Here is a 17848-nt window from a genome sequence, read left to right on the forward strand (position 1 = left end):
TGTCTTATTAATCTTTTATGTAAAACAACTTAACCTGTGGTCTGTAACACAGTTGAGCCACCATACATTTTGAAACTAAGCACAATTGTGGTTTTGGGTGGTAAGAATGGGAGTGATGGTAAATGCAGGTCAGGGGTATAGACATTTCATATTTGCATTTCAGTAATGTAGCATGGGAGAGAGGCCAACAGCTCAAGTGCTGAGTCATACTCGAGCACTGACCGTAGAGCATGGAGAGAAGAGAAACTCAGCTAGAGAATGAGAGCTGGTGGGAGTTTGATTGGTGAGCACATTCTGCTTCTACTAAGCCCAGAAGAACAGAGCTAAAATTAAAAGTAAGGTATCTGCAAATACTCTACCTCTTTCTTTCTAATCCTTTCCTTGTATCCCCACTTGGTTTGAGTTTTTCTTACAATATATGCTTTGCCTTCCCACAGTCATTCAGTAATTCCCATTTGCACAAGTTCTGTGAAATTATGGAAGTTGAGTTATAATTCTAAACATTTGGTGTAGCTGCTTTAAAATGTCATTCAGTAGCCTTTCAGATAAACTCCACCAAAAAAGAATAATAAAAATATCACACTATATCCCATATTGTACATTTATATGTCAAGGCATGTTAATAAATGAAAAATAAAATCAAATAAAATCCAAAAAAGTAAGTTATCTTCTAAAAAAAAAAAACAGCATCCAGAAATCCAGCTGACAGCAGCCATTCTTCCTCATCTCTTCACTGCCTCCCAACACTGTGACCATTCAGGTTCAAAGGGTAAAAATTACCCCTTCTTAACAATTTCCATGTTGATATGCCAACTTTTATTCCACATCAAAAACAGCAAAGGTTTAAAATGTTTGGAATAAGTTTTAATCATTAATATCAAAATAAACAAACTGCCTACTCCTGTAAATATATGTGTTATATTGGTCTTGGTGCTTAAGGTAGTGCTGTACTCCCATTTCAAGAGATCATAACTTTCAGAAGTGATGAGATTATCATCTGCCGTCTGGTATCCACTTCCTAATATGGTTTCCAAGTGGGTCCCAGGCCCTCTTTCCAAGTACTGGGTTAAGTAGGACTAGCATCGCAGAGTTGCTGTTATCTTCTTGTTGTTCTGCCTCACTCTCACTTCTTTACAGGGGGCACTGCCTCACCAGCTGACCCCCAAGATTCCCTCACATGTTTTATATTTGGTGTACATCTTACAGTGCTTCCTTCATGTCAAAGATTTTGGAATCCCTGAGCTTCAGACTTTCTGCATCTCTTAATAATCTATGTGACACAGATCAAATCATTTACTTTCTCTATACCTCAGGGTTTTTAGATATTAAGTGTGCCTATTGATTTTTACTATCTCATAGGATTGTTCTGAAGAGCAAATTAGTTGATACTGAAAAAATTTTACAATAGTGTCCATGATAAAAATGCACAGTAAATATACTGTTGCATTATATATTATTGTGTTTTTTTTTTTGACAGGCAGAGTGGACAGTGGGAGAGAGAGACAGAAAGAAAGGTCTTCCTTTGCCGTTGGTTCACCCTCCAATGGCCGCCGTGGACGGCACGCTGCGGCCGGCGCACCGCCCTGATCGGATGGCAGGAGCCAGGTGCTTATCCTGGTCTTCCATGAGGGTACAGGGCCCAAGCACTTGGGCCATCCTCCACTGCACTCCCTGGCCACAGCAGAGAGCTGGCCTGGAAGAGGGGCAACCGGGACAGAATCTGGTGCCCCGACCGGGACTAGAACCCGGTGCGCCGGCGCCGCAAGGCTGAGGATTAGCCTAATGAGCTGTGGCGTCGGCTTATTGTTGTTTCTGTATTACATAACTCATTTCCTCAAAACAGAATCACAATCCAGATTATAGACAAACTCTCACTTTAGGGTAGGTCAGACAGTCTTACTGTTTTTTTTTTTTTTTTTACATATTAAAATATATTAGTATTGTATTTTCACCATTAAAATTTATGACTTTAGTCTTTCCTTCTTGTCTTTTCATGGGACAAAAAAGGGATTTGGTAACCTACCGGTGTCACATTTGGTTGGTGTTTCTCAATCCAAGCTTCTTTAGGGACTACACTAACCTCCCTTCCTGTCCCTAATCCAAAATAATTTCTTTTTGTCCATATTTGTCTCAGCTGATTTCTGATTTAAGAAGACAGCATTGACCTCAGCCCATTGATTAATTATATCCACTACACACATTGTATCCTATTACCAAGAGAAAGGCTAAGTTCTTGCTGGTGCCTCTTGAAGACTTCATTTTCATCATTTGAAAAGCAGTTGGAAGACTGACACCATGGAGCGGAGGAACCATAGTTGGAGAGTGCATGAGTTTGTGTTGCTGGGTTTCCCAGCTCCTGTGCCACTGCGGGCCCTGATGTTTGCCCTCTCTCTACTGGCCTATGTGCTGGTGCTCACTGAGAACATGCTTATCATTATGACCATCAGGAACCACTCGACCCTCCACAAACCCATGTATTTTTTTCTGGCTAATATGTCCTTCCTGGAGATCTGGTATGTCACTGTCACTATCCCAAAGATGCTTGCTGGTTTTGTTGGGCTCAAAAATCATGGACAGCTAATCTCCTTTGAAGGCTGCATGACACAGCTTTACTTTTTCCTGGGTTTGGGTTGCACTGAGTGTGTTCTTCTTGCTGTCATGGCCTATGATCGCTATGTGGCCATCTGCCATCCTCTTCAGTATCCTGTCATTGTCAGTGACCGGCTATGTGTGCAGCTGGCAGCTGGTTCCTGGGCTGGGGGTTTTGGCATTTCAATGGTCAAAGTTTTTCTCATTTCTCGCCTCTCTTACTGTGGCCCCAACATCATCAATCATTTTTTCTGCGATGTGTCTCCATTGCTCAATCTCTCTTGCACTGACATGTCCACTGCAGAGCTTACAGACTTTGTCCTGGCCATTTTTATCCTGCTGGGACCACTCTCTGTCACTGGAGCCTCCTACGTCGCCATTGCTGGTGCTGTGTTGCGCATCCCCTCAGCTGCTGGACGCCACAAAGCCTTTTCCACCTGTGTCTCTCACCTTACTGTAGTGGTCATCTTCTATGCAGCAAGTATCTTCATCTATGCCCGGCCAAAGGCACTCTCAGCTTTTGACACCAACAAGCTGGTTTCTGTACTCTATGCTGTCATTGTTCCATTGCTCAACCCCATCATTTACTGCTTACGCAATCAAGAGGTCAAGAGAGCCTTGCGCCATACTTTGCACTTATACCAAGGCCAGGATGCCAACCCCAGGAAAGCTGGTAGAGACAGGTAGAGAGTAGGTGAGAAGTCTAGCAAAATGCTGTTGAACTGAGGCTAAATGTCTCCTGGGAAGTCCAGTGGAACTCTTAGGGCCTAAACTAGAGGATAGAGTTTCAAGGACATCACCAAACAACTGGGAATTCTCCCTTGTAACTAGGCAAGGAAGAGGAAGAAGGATGGATTGCAAGCAATAATCTGATTTCTTCAGGACAACTCATGAAATACAGGTTAGAGAGAGGTTCCATAATGTTTGCACTGTTGTAATTTACACAAACCCAGCTACATTGAAGGAAGCACAGACTTCATTACAGGAAAGCAACAGGAAATTTCTTGATAAGCTCTCTTCTAGTCACAGACCATGAACTGTATATCCAGGCCCAGATAGTGATCATTCTAATGTGTGTTATAAGGCAAGAAGATAAGTAATCAACAAGTTCTGTCTTGGCAATATATCATCTCCTGGACCACACGAAGTTATCTACTTCATTTCCTAGTTTACCAAGATTGATCTACATTGAATCAGTGGCTGAGTGCAGTTGCTTATTTAATAATATGTCTCCCTAATTAGATTATAAGCTTCCTGGAGACAGAATCACAGTTGCTTGTGCATCATTTTATGATCAATAGCATTATAGTATCTAATGCATGATAGTTATGAAAAATAAAATAAATAAATATAATTTAGGGCCATGTAGTCAAGGCATGTGATTCATGCCTGTAGATGGGATTGGCAGGTGTAGCAAACAAATCTCTCATATTTCACTAGGATACAAGAAGCTGAAAATTGACTCAGCCTGGCAGGAAGGAAATTGGGAAATGTACATCATAAACCCTAAAAATGTTGAGGTCATTCTGACTCAGAAAATATGTGTAGACATTTTAATTTTTAATGACAAAATCATAAATTTCCTTAACTTCCACAAATAAGGCATTGGTTAGAAGCCAGCATTGTGGTGCAGTAGGTCAAGTTGCAGCTTGTGATACAGACATCCCGAATCAGAGTGCCAGTTTGAGTCTTTCCCTGTTTGCTTCCAATCCAGCTTCCTGTTAGTACACCTGGAATTAGCATAAGGAGGCCCAGTAGTTGAGTACAGCCCAAAAATAGCCCAGTACTTGAGCCCTTGCCATCTGTGCGGGGGACAAGGATGAAATTCCTGGATCCTGCCTTTGTCCTGACCCAGACGTGACTGTTGTGGCCATCTGGAGGAATAAACCAGCAGATGGAAGAGCTCTCTCTGTCTCTGTCTTTATATCTCTTTCTGTCCCTCTATCTTTCAAATAAAAAAATAAAAATTAACAAAAACCATTAGGTTATGTAAGTAATGACAAAAGAAACAGCATTGTTTGCAATTTGTGGCTAAGCATTCTTACCAATATATTGATTTAAATAAACTTTTCTTACCCAGCAAGATCTACAACTCTATTAGTATCGCTAGAGAAATGATTAGAAGTGATTTCAATATAAATTTTTGAAAATTTGGTTCCCCACTGTTGCCCAAGACCAGAATACTGAAGGCAATGGAGTTTCTATCTCTGAATGAGGTATCCAACTTTGCTATTTGTCTTTATTGTTGGTTACTGCTAAACAAAGTTTGTGAAATGTTATTAGCAAGGATACCAGACATTAATTGCTAGACTACACTTATTAATATTTTAATACTATACATATGTGTGTATATACATATACAGATGTGTGTGTATTTGTACCAAAATCATTAAATAACTTGATATGGATTTTGTTATAATAATTTTTTTAAATGACTGGATGTAAAGCACATGATAAGTCTACTTTCCAACTGCTCCCATAGAGTAAGTTTCAGCAGTGGGATAGTGATATGGGCTGGGACTATCCTCTGTACATTTCTGTTAAAGCTAAAAGAACTTCCTTTACAGTCTAGCTCTAGATAACAAGAAGCAAAATCATGATGTTGAATTTCTTGATTTTCTCTATGTCTCAAGCTTTTTATAGGAAAATGTGTTATTTTTTCAACTTACAAAAAAAATCTCTACATCTGAATCTGAAATTTCAAACAAAACTTTCAGTATAGGAAAGTATTTGAATAGTGTCCTGCACATATTCATCTTTTAAAAAACAACAATTGAGGTGTTTGACTCTATTGTGAACTATGGTGAGATTGCTATCTCCTTTGGTTTGGACTGAATTTTAATAGTCTTATGACCCTCACTCCTCATGAGAAATTTAAAATTTCACAGCCTAATCTTAATTTTCCTTTGGATCTTTATTTTAATCTCTTGCTGACAACATTCATTGTATAGAAAAATGTTTAAAAAATGTTAAGTTGCGAATAAAAATGCTTTAACAAGAAATTATTCATCTAGTATCTTTTGCTATTTGCTAAAATTTCCAGTTGATCAGAACCAGAAAACAAAACCTTTCTGAACAAAGAGTAATGGAAAAAATAAAAGTTATTTTGTAGATATTAAAACCCTATATCTCTTCACTAGAACACTGTTACAATTACAAATATAAGTAGCCTGATATATTTAGACTAGAGAAGACTAAAGAGACAGGACACCTATACAGCGTGTGGTAGAGTGGATTGACTTCTGGAGCACAATTTTAATTTTAATGGAGAGGTAAAATGTGAATAAAATAATAGAATCTTTGTAATTATTAATAAAATCAATTTTGGTTGATTGATTTTCTTAAGTATACATGGTAATGAAAGATAATTATTTTAGAGAAAACTGAATCTGGGTGAGGGGTATATGAGGACTCTAGTATCTTTGCAATTTTTCTGTAAATCAAATTATTTCAAAATTAAGATTTTTATTAGCCAGTTACATACTTTACAAACAAGTAGAAGAAAGGAACTTCAATCTTCCAATCATAGAGTAAAACCAAAGGGAAATGTTGATTACCTTGATTTGAGCAGTATACATTGTACACAAGCAATGGAATGTCACACTGAATGAACAATTATGTACAACTACTGTTAAACTTATGATGTTATTGCACAGGGTAGTCATGGTAGTAAAATAATTGGAAATTAAAATGTCTGTTGTAGCATGGTTACATGGTTGGTGATGTTAAGGCATTGATAGCAGACAGCAGAGTTAAGATTCTTGCTTGTGTGGATTTGGAGGAAGCTGCTAGAATGATTGTAAAGCTCTATGAAGTAGTGACTTGAGCCAAGCAAGCCCTCATGGTTTTATGTAAAATTTCAGAAACCAATTAGATGTGAGAACACAGTGGACGACTGGAGGGCTTACATGTGTTATAATGGCCATGCATGCTGTGCTCTGTGCTATTGTTCCTTTTTAGTCTGTGGAGACTGTAATTGTCACCCAGTCACACAAACTTTTAATATTTGATCTGCACTTAACTCCTCTGTTCTAATGGACCTGTTTGTACAAAGAATGTACAAATGTAGGTATCTAATTTCTTCTGTTGCAACTGTATTTTTCTACTTCTAATAAAATGCCACTTGCAATATGCCTGTTTATTATTGTTGCGTTCAAATTTCTACATTGATGAGTCCTATAAATAAAATCAATGATAAGCTTTGTTCTGGGGCCAGCACTGTGGCATAGAGGGTAAAGCCGCCACCTGCAGTTCCGGCATCCCCTATGGGCACCTGTTCGAGTCCCGGCTGCTCCACTTCTGATCCAGCTCTCTGCTATGGCCTGGGCAGAGCAGTAAAAGATGGCCCAAGTGCTTGGGCCTCTGCACCCACATGGGAGACCCGGAAGAAGCTCCTGGCTCCTGGCTTCGGATTGGCCAGCACCAGCCGCTACGGCCAATTGGAGAGTGAACCTGCGGATGGAAGACCTCCCTCTCTCTCTCTCTCTCTCTCTCTCTCTCTTTGCCTCCCCTTCTCTCTCTGTGTAACTCTGACTTTCAAATAAATAAATAAATCTTGTAAAAGATATATTTACCAAAGACTTGACAGCCACAATATCAATTTAAGTTAATAAAATTCTCCCCATATGAAAAAAATTTAAAACCAAATTCTTAGTTTTTCTATGCCAAATAATTTAATAGAGTTATGATTGATTTCAGTAGCTTCCATAAGATAAAGGTTTACTGTCCATTCCTTTTTTATTACAGTGATATGTACAGCCAGCACCATTCTTTTGCAAGAAACTGTTCTCAATTTTTACTTGAATTTTTAATCCTCAGGACATTCATGTGTTGATACTGTTTTTATTTAGCTAGCTGATAAGATAGAGTTAAAACAAAGGAATATTGAACATGTAGGCACTGCCTTGTACATTTATAAATTCAGAGTATATCAGCTTTTTTGAAATCACCATTTGGTACTAGCAGGCATGAGTGGACAGTTCCATCTGTAATAGAGAAATGACCTACAGGGCAAACATCTTCATTTCCTCTTAGAATCATTGCTCAGGCTCCTTGATCTTTACGTTCTTTAGTCTCACTTTGTGAGTAGCAGTGGTCTCTGTCTTCCCAGAATTAGTGTCTGCTCTCCACAGTCCTCTTAGACAAAGCATATGAGTAGAGGAGAGAGAGGAAAGGTCTCAGCCCATTTATTTCCCGCCATATTCCAATTAGTCATGCACAGGTGTGCAGGTTCTCACGGAATGCAGAAAGTTTCTGGTGTCTTCATTTCCAGGCCCTGCTTCAGCTGGCTCTAACTACCTTTGTGGATTTGCTGAGAAACAAGTGCATCTTTGGGGCCTTCATTCTCGTAAAACATCAAGCAGCTGATTTTACATTTTATGGCTTCTTGCAGCACAATTAGTAGTAGGGTCTCTGAAACCTCACTCCACTCTGGACAACAGATGGATAGAAAGTGTTGCTACTTTACCTTGTTCTTTTTGTTTTGTTTTGATTTTTGTTTGTTTTTTAGACTTTATTTATTTGAGAGGTAGAGTTATAGAGAGAAGGAGAGACAAAGAGAAAGGTCTTGCCCCCACTGGTTCACTCTCCAAATGGCCCAATGATCAGTGCTGAGCTGATCCAAAGCCAGGAGCCAGGAGTTTTTTCCTGATCTCCCATGCGGGTGCAGGGACCCAAGTGGTTGGGCCATCCTCCACTGCTTTCCCAGGCCAAAGGGGCAGCCAGGACTCAAACAATCATGTATATGTATGTTGGCACTGCTGTTGGAGGCTTAGCCGTCTACACCATAGAGCTGGTCCCATTTTACCCTGTTCTTGCCACAGGGTGCTCAGTTACGAACAGGGTGCTCAGTTACGAAGCGTTTTCTAAGTTGCCATTGGTATGAACAGTAAGTCACTGCAGAGAGCTCATTGTGACGTGACTGAGAAGATATCGACAAGCCAACTACTGTGATCCAGTTTGGTAGGTGAATAAACTGGTGAATGAAGATAAGTCTTTAAATCAGATGTCTAAAATGTGGTGGAACCTGGGTTAGGAATCTGATATTCAGGCTGGTAAACCAAAATTATTTCCCATCATGGTAATTTTAAACTGTTTTACCCCACAAGTCTTGAATGACAGAGAGTGTCTGTCTCTCGTTGTAGCTCCCAGAGCATTTTACTTTGCCTTGATGTGGCACATGTGACATGTCAGTGTCATTAGAGTGTGCACTTCTTCCTTGACTTAGAACGTGACGTTTCCAAAGGTAAAGTACCATGACTGACACATTTTTAGTCTGACTAATGTATAGTACAGTATCCTATATATAAGAAGACTTCAGTGACAGCAGAAAATGTTTTTTAAATTATGAAAAAAATGAGCACTTTTGTTATTTTATTAATCCAATTATATTTCCTGTCTTGTTTCTTTTTTTTAAATAATTTTGCATTACAGCATGGTGCATAAAGAAGTAAGAGAAAAGAACCACTCTGTGCCCACAGATGGAGTTTCAAGGTCCAGGCATAAACAGGAAGTGATAGGCAGGTAGAAGGAGATTCAGCTTCCCCACTCAGGTCCTCTGGACATAGTCTTGGCAGTGCACACAGAGTTTCCCTAGAGTCGGCAGAGACAAAGTGAAAGGGAGGCTCCTGGGGAAAGGACACAGGGAATTTAGGTTCGTGTTGAGAATATTCTCCTGCCTCTGCTTCTGTCTTCTTGCTTTAGTGCTGTGGGACTGACCATGAAGTCTAAGCAAAGAGCAGCCATAGAGCTTCAGAGAATATAAAAATCTGCTGAGCAGTCTGTTCTCTCATGATCAGTGCAAATGCCTGAAGACATTTTTACTTCTGAGGCAAGACAAATGGACAATGGGGAGAGGTGAGGTACCAGGTGATCTTGCTTGATCTTTGAAGAAATATCAAAGAAATTTAAGGAAGTACTTGGGGAAATGTTATCAGCTACCATTCCTGGACAGAAGAATGGGATTAGGGGGAAATGATCAGGGAAATTAAGGTTCAGTGCACAGTTCATTGTTACTCAAGTTTTTATGGTAATTTCGGCAAGTGTGAGATCCTTTGGATTTTGTTTAAAGGGGAAAAGATATGTTCTTTATCCTAGAGGAAATCTATTGGTAAGTTTTCTCTTAAGAACAATCTCATCTAGGACTGAAAAAATTCTGTTGCACAGTGACATGATTTCTTTCCGTGAATAACAGAGATCCCAAAGCTCAGGGGTCTCATTTCTGAGATCAAGAAAAATAAAGAGAATTATGTATCCCTCTATGTTTCAAAATGGAACCTGCTAAGATGCATTCATGACAAAGAAGGTGGAGGAGGAGTAACAAGGTGTATGCTAGAACACATGAAAGCACTATATTAGAGAGAAGATGAGGACAAGGGTGGTCTGAAATGTCGACTCTTCCAAGATGCTTTCTTGTTCTCTAGGAAATTCGATTTATATCAATCCCTAGAAGATAAGAAAAAGTGGATTGGGGAGAATGAATGCCTGTGTATGATAACATGTAATTGAACACATGAGAGTTTGTATGATTAAGTGAGCATGAATGAATGGACTGTAAAATAATCCATTAATAACTACATCTTACAAATGGCAATTGGGACCAAGTATTATGTTAGGGGCCTTCTGTGTAATATCACATCCAGTTTTCACAACAAATCAGTCAATTAGGCATTATTATTAACATTTCCATCATTATAGAGGAGAATACTGAAGTATATATAAGAGTTAATATTTTTAGGGTAACACTGCTAGATTTGTTCTGATTCTAAAATACATGCTCTTAAATTCTGTGCAAAGGTGACTGTGTGGAAATTTTGTGATTGATGACTAAAATGTAAAATGTTATACATTTTCTGTAAACGAGGATCCTCTACATTTGTTGCTCATTCCTGTGGGGGCCAGAGCATGAGAAAACTACTGTGCTTTCAGAAACAGTTACTTTTCCAAGAAAAAATGTCAAAGACATTGAGTAAGTAGGACAGGATCTATCTCAGGAATTGGAGTTGGAGGAGTGGTTGGACGCTGTATATGGAGAGGAGAATGGATAGAGGGAACAGTCTTTTTGCAACCAGAAAGCAGTGTTGTTTTCTGGCTAGGAGTGCTGCCATGGAAATGGAAAGTGGTGCCAATAATATGTATTCTAATACCTCATCCATTAATATCTTTCTGTGAGCCATGGCCAGAAGACTTCCAGTCAAATGGAACATCAAGAAAAACCTAGGTTGGCATACCACCCTCTTGGTACAAAGTGAAAAGTGTTTGGTGGATAGAACGTGCAATTGTATGAGGGAAGGAACTTAACTCAGACTTTATGGATGAGAGTGTTATTTCCATATGTCCTTGTACTGTCACCCTCTCAGGCAGAGACAGAGAGCGGCTGATATTTAGAAAAATAGATCATCTGAGACCAGGGCTAAGGTCTAATGTTCTCAGATGTGGATAGGTTGGTCATGAAAGTATCGTATGGGTTCAGAATTTGGTGCAGTGGCTTATGTTACTGCTGAGTATTCCCTCATCCCATATTGAAGTGTCTGGTTTGAATCTTGGCTACTCTGTTTCCAATCCTGCTTCTTGCTAATGTGCATCCTGGAAGGCAACAGTTGCTGGCACAAGTACTGAATCATTGACACTCACAGGGGTGAACTGGATGGCGTTTTAACCCTCACGTTGGCCTGGCATAGCTCTGGCTATTGCAGACAATTGGAGAAACAATCAGTGGATGGAACACATTCAAAAAATTGAAAAATAAAAGGAAGTACATTGAGGATGTGAGCTCCAGATGTTTCAACTCTGTGTAGTTCGATAGATATGTGCATCCTGCCAAGGGAGACACAGAGATGTCTGTGTCAGCTTATAACCCATTCCCTTTGTATTCCAAAGCTGCAAAGGATCCATTACTTCACTTATCAATCCATATTTGATTAATATCTATGTTTGCTAGTCACCGCCATAGGCATTTCATTCACAGTTGTAAAGGAGAATACCTTGAGTTTTGACCATCTAAATAGTATTCCTTGTGCCAGACATACTCAACTAGATTTTGCGCCCCCCTCCCCCATAATCTCTCTCATCCTTATGGTTATGTATACACTTTCCACTTTTCCTTTACATTTTCCCCCAAAACTGAGTTTTGGATTATTGCAATATAGTAGAGGGAAATCTCCAGACTTAAAGGATCCATGCATTGGGAAACAAAATGCGAATGAAGTACTTCATCAGGTTTTTGTAAATGTTTCCTAAATGGAATTATGACTCTTGAATGAGCGAATACAGTTTTGGGGAAAAGTGTCAAAGAAGAAGTGAAAAGTGTATCCGTGGCACATGGAATACTATTTACGTGGCCAAAAGAGTTAAATGTGTCTGGAGAAATAGCTAGGGATTAATAAATAAAGTGATTTTTACCTGTATCATTAAAAGGTTTTCATTTTTATGTGCATTTAGTGCAGGAGTTATGAAGAACTTTTTTTACATAATCATCTTTAAATTTCCAATTATACTGAAGAAAATGTGCTTAATCAAAACACTACAGCTAAATGTTAGAAACACTAAGATTAAAATTTTGAAATTTTTTCTTCCCCTATGCTATCCCCATGTTTCATTTCAGGAAGGAATACATGTTTGTGTAGTGAGTTCTTAATGGAACAGAGAACTTGAGTCAATGCAAAAAAGAGAGAGTGCAGCGAGAGAGAGAAAGAAAGGAGAGAGAGAGAGAAAGAGAGAAGCTTGGATTTATGTTCATTCAGAAAAGAGCCATGAATGACATTGAAATCAATGAGTGAAGTTAGAAGTGGTAGAATATTTTAATTCTGGGAAATTGTCATAAAATTAATGGAAACAAGTTTCACATTTGGAGAAGAGTCTGTAATAACAGAAATTATTTTATTTTCAGGGAAGACTAAATTAACTTATTTTTGTCTCTCCTCCAATGCCACAGAAATCTTCGTTGTTCATGGTGTTGCTATAGAAGTCGTCAGTCTCTCAGAGCTTTCAATCATCCTGGGGATGAACATCACCCTGGTCAGTGAATTCATTCTGGTGGGATTCCCCACAGCCCCATGGCTGCAGACCTTACTGTTTTTTCTCTTCCTTTTGGTCTACCTGTTAGTGATATTAGAGAATCTTATCATCATGCTCACTGTTTGGATCACTGGCTCCCTCCATAAGCCCATGTACTATTTCCTGAGTAGTTTGTCTTTCCTGGAGGTCTGGTATGTCTCTGTTACTGTCCCAAAGATCCTGGATGGATTCCTCCTGCAGAGATGGCACATCTCCTTCACAGGCTGCATGACCCAGCTCTACTTCTTCATCTCACTTGCTGGCACAGAGTGCGTGCTCTTGGCAGCCATGGCCTATGACCGCTATGTGGCCATCTGCCACCCTCTTCGATACCCAGTCATCATGACCACAGGTTACTGTGTACAGCTAGTGGCCTTCTCCTACACGAGTGGTTTCATGGTCTCTGTCTTCAAGGTCTATTTCATTTCCCATGTCACCTTCTGTGGCTCCAATGTCATGAATCACTTTTTCTGTGATATTTCACCAATCCTCAAACTGGCATGCAAAGACATGTCCACAGCTGAGCTAGTGGACTTTGCTTTGGCTATTGTCATTCTCATCTTCCCTCTCATTACCACAGTCCTCTCCTATGTCTACATTGTCTCTACTATTCTGCATATACCCTCCACTCAGGGAAGGAGAAAAGCCTTTTCCACCTGTGCATCTCATCTCACTGTAGTCATAATTTACTATACAGCCATGATTTTCATGTATGCTCGGCCCAGAGCTATTGCATCCTTTAATTCTAACAAGCTAATATCAGCTGTGTATGCAGTCCTCACACCCATGCTAAACCCTTTCATCTATTGTCTAAGAAACCAGGAAGTCAAGAATGCTATCAAAAAGACCCTGGTGGGTGGCCAGTGCCTCTTGCTCAGCTGAAACCTGCTGCCTTAAGAAATAGGCAGTGTCTCATGAAGGATGCCATTCCCGTGATAATTATCACAATCCTATGTTCTATTATCCCTGCCCCTTAGACCTTGATTCCTAAGGAAATTACCACATGCAAAAATTAAGCATAAAATTTAAAGGAGGATGAGTAGCACACTTGATTGATAAATATAATGTTAACCATAAACTATTTTATATACTATAGATATGAAGTGTTTTAAAATAAAATATAATAATAAATATTTAATACATTTCTAATTTATATTCTAATTTCAATTTCCACCATTTTTGTGATGTACCCTATTTGGTTTAACATCTGCTTTAGATTTGCAAGGTTTAGAGATACAACTCCTCAAATATATGCTCTCAAGTCTATGTATCAATTCCAACCAACTTTGAATAAACTCCGTGTTCTATGCCTTTCTTACAGTATGGCCTTGATTATTCTGTCTTTATTTTTTTTTTATCTTGCTTATGGTGAACCTGTATGGGTGAATATATTTTGTGATTAATAATATTTTTTCAAACTTGAATTAATAATATAAAATATTTTATTGTTTGTTAATATTTCACACTGAACAGAGTCAGAAAGCATCTCCAAATCTTTTCTGGATGAAGTGCATTTTAAAAACAATAGTTATCCTGTAGTTGGAAAATTTGCCATTAAAAGCTTTCATAGTTAAGAAATGTAATGAAAACTGAGAAACTGACAAATCAAAGGAAACTGAGAAAGCACAATGAGTAAGTAGAAAGAATGTGATGCCTTGGATAAGATCCTGGAGCAGAAAAATAAGAATATGGAGAAAACTTGTAAATCTTGAATAAAAATGCTGAAAAATGAATTGTTTACTAGAAATGTATATTTTTCATTTTTTTGGTTTTGACAAGTTTACATGGTACTGTAAGATGATAATGTTAAAGAAAACAGAAACTGGGAAACAGCATATGACAACTATCTCTAATGTCTTTGAAATTTTTCTACAAATCTAAAATTATTTTTAAAAAGTAAGAGTATGGACATTTGGTGCAGTGGTTAAAGATCTTGCTTGGCACACTCACAGCCCATATCTGAATGCCTGGGTTCAAGTCCTGGTTCTGTTTCTAATTCCGGCTTCCTGCTAATGCACACCATAGGAGGCAGCAGGTGATGGCTCATGTACTTGGGTCTCTGCTTCCATGTGGAAACCTGGCATGAATTCCAGGCTCCTGGCTTCAGTCTTGCTCAGCCCTTACGTTGTAGGCATTTTAAGAGTGAACCACAGGATGAAGGATCTGCCTCTACTATTCACATAAAATTTTTAAAAATAAAGAAATGCATTATTGTTTTCATTATTGGTCTTTTTATGCCAAATAACTGAAAAAAATTTTGCTGATTTCAATGCATTCTATATTAATAAAGGTATTCTGTCCATTCATTTCTTTGATACAGTGATGTGCATATAAACATCTATGCTTTTAGCTGAAAAACTCTTTGAATTTATACTTAGTTCTCATGAAATTCATGAATTCATGCTTTTGATTTAGCTGATTGAAAAGACAGAGTTAAAAGAAAGAATAACTGACACATAGTTTCTGCCTTATACATTTTTTATTTTAAAACCTAAAAGCAGTATCTAGTGTGAGCACATATTTATTTATTTATTTATTTATTTTTATTTGACAGAGTTATACAGTGAGAGAGAGAGAGACAGAGAGAAAGGTCTTCCTTCCGTTGGTTCACCCCCGAAATGGCCACTATGGCCAGAGCTACGCCGATCCAAAGCCAGGAACCAGGTGCTTCCTCCTGGTCTCCCATGCGGGTGCAGGGGCCCAAGCACTTGGGCCATCCTCCACTGCCCTCCCAGCACAGAGCTGGACTAGAAGAGGAGCAGCCGGGATAGAACCCAGTGCCCATATGGGATGCCAGTGCCTCAGGCGGAGGATTAGCCAAGTAAGCCACTGCGCCGGCCCCACTGCTTCATACATTTAGCAACTCAGAATATATCAACTCTTGAAAGCAAAATAAGCTCATCTTTTAATTCCATTTTTCCTTTTTATTTTTATTGAAAGCAGGGATGGAGCTTTTAATACCATATAACATGAGATTCGTGACAAGGTCGTAAATGAGGAAGGAAGGGCATATTATTTAATATGTAGGGTATATAGTAAAACAACATTTATAAATAGATATATGACACCACATATTTTTATTCTATATACATATTGATTTCTTTCTTTTTTTCTCATTTAGAGTTTTTATTTCATATTAATATTTTCTTTTTTTTTGAGGATTTTAAGCCTGTTTTATTTCACTTTCTTTTTTTTTAAACTTTTATTTAATGAATATAAATTTCCAAAGTACAGCTTATGGATTACAATGGCTTCCCCCCATAACGTCTCTCCCACCTGCAACCCTCCCCTTTCCCACTCCCTCCCCCTTCCATTCACATCAAGATTCATTTTCGATTCTCTTTATATACAGAAGATCAGTTTAGCATATATTAAGTAAAGATTTCGACAGTTTGCTCCCACACAGAAACATAAAGTGAAAAATACTGTTTGAGTACTAGTTGTAGCATTAAATCTCAATGTACAGCCCACTAAGGACAGAGATCCTACATGAGGAGTAAGTGCACAGTGACTCCTGTTGTTGACTTAACAATTTGACACTCTTGTTTATGGCCTAAGTAATCACCCTAGGCTCTTGTCATGAGCTGCCAAGGCTATGGAAGCCTTTTGAGTTCACCGACTCTGATCATATTTAGACAAGGCCATGGTCAAAGTGGAAGTTCTCTCCTCCCTTCAGAGAAAGGTACCTCCTTCTTTGATGACCCGTTCTTTCCACCGGGATCTCACTTGCAAGGATCTTTCATTTAGTTTCCTTTTTTTTTTTTTTTTTTGCCAGAGTGTTTTGGCTTTCCATGTCTGAAATCAGCTCTTGTCCTGATGGTTGATGTACAATGTAATACTTTATCCATGTTAGTATTTTTTTTTTGTTCTAGTACCATTGGTTGAACTCTGTAATTAACACATATTGATTTCTAAATATGAGAGCAAATGTGGATTTTTATCTTTCTGTGTCTGGCTTATTTCACTCAGCATCCAGACTTCCAATTTCATTCATTTTGTTACAAATATCAGGATTTTTTATGGCTTAGTAATATTTGATCATGTATTTATACTGTATTTTTTTAAGTTTTTTATTTAATGAACACAAATTTTATATGTACAGCTTTTAGGAATATAGTGGTTCTTTCCCCCATTCCCGCCCTCCCCTACCACTCCCATCTACCTCCTACTCCCTCTCCCATTCCATTTGATTCACAGAGGGTAGAGATTATAACTAAGCTTTTTTTATTCTAGAGAATAAAGCACAGTTCTCACTAAATAATGAAAGATCACTGAAAGTAGAAAGTATACTTTATATAAAAAATTAAAAAGGATACATGTCTCTATTACTGTAACACATTTAGCTTTCTTAAAATGGTTTCTGTGTAATTGGATGTTACATTACCTTGTACATAGGAGTAACTGAAAAACACCACACCATGCCAATAGGTATAGGTAAACATGATCCAGGATGAAACAGGAATTGACATAGGTGAACAAAGATGCAGCTTCCTAGGTTCCCTGGATGTACACGCAAGCCAAGGCAGTACACACCAAATTTCCCCAGAGCCAGAATGGGTGGAATGTAAGTTGTTCCCATGGGAAAAGATATGAGATAAATAGAGGTAAGGGCTGGATATATTACACTTTCCCTGCTCCCCTCTTCTTGCTTTAGAGTGGCAATTGCTGCCATGCACACTGAGCAAGGGTCACACACAGTTCTCTCAAGAGTGTAAGAGTCTGAAAACCAGTTTCCTTTCCCATGATCCGTGTGAATGTCTGAAGACTTTTTCTATTACTAGGCAAGGACAAGTGGACCATGGTGAGTGTTTAGAGATACTAAGATATGTTGGTCAATTCCTGAAGAAAGTTCCTAAGATGACAAGACAAGGAAGGCCTTGAGAAAATGTCTAGACAGATCATTTTGGACAGTAGAAGTATTTTGGGGAATAAAATCAGAAAGAAAACTGCAGTATATCTTTACTTCAGATTTGGGAAGTTTGGGCAGATCTGCATCTTTTGAGTGTTAGACAAAAGCACAAAGGATATGTTTTTTTTTGTTTGTTTGTTCAAGAGATATCTAGTAGTGTTGATGTTGACTGTTCAGAGAAAGCACATTCAGCATTGGTGTTCTCCATTTATAACCAGGACATCCATACTAAAGTGAGTTCTATACACTAGGATATCATAGACAGTCCAGAGCTCAGTGTTTTTTGTTCTTTAACAA

At 38.6% G+C, this 17848-nt stretch overlaps 2 protein-coding genes across 2 annotated transcripts; both read left to right on the forward strand.

The window, feature by feature from the left end:
- Positions 1 to 2295: 2295 nt before the first annotated feature.
- Positions 2296 to 3276, forward strand: OR6A2 (olfactory receptor family 6 subfamily A member 2). The gene has a single exon (XM_008268169.3). The coding sequence runs from the start codon at positions 2296 to 2298 to the stop codon at positions 3274 to 3276; it is 981 nt and encodes a 326-aa protein (XP_008266391.3).
- A 9309-nt stretch (positions 3277 to 12585) lies between these two features.
- On the forward strand, positions 12586 to 13524 carry LOC100340632 (olfactory receptor 6B9-like). The gene has a single exon (XM_008268160.4). It carries the CDS (start codon positions 12589 to 12591, stop codon positions 13522 to 13524), a length of 936 nt encoding a protein of 311 aa, XP_008266382.3. The 5' UTR covers positions 12586 to 12588.
- The last annotated feature ends 4324 nt before the right edge of the window (positions 13525 to 17848 follow it).

Source organism: Oryctolagus cuniculus, chromosome 1 (genome assembly GCF_051225735.1).
Source record: "Oryctolagus cuniculus isolate XC-2025 breed Fujian yellow rabbit chromosome 1, ASM5122573v1, whole genome shotgun sequence".
NCBI classification, from domain to species: Eukaryota; Metazoa; Chordata; class Mammalia; order Lagomorpha; family Leporidae; genus Oryctolagus; species Oryctolagus cuniculus.

What these genes read in the sequence shown, in the direction of transcription:
- LOC100340632 (XM_008268160.4), top strand. Translation starts at nt 12,589, where the DNA reads ATGAACATCACCCTGGTCAGTGAATTCATTCTGGTGGGATTCCCCACA.
- OR6A2 (XM_008268169.3), top strand. Translation starts at nt 2,296, where the DNA reads ATGGAGCGGAGGAACCATAGTTGGAGAGTGCATGAGTTTGTGTTGCTG.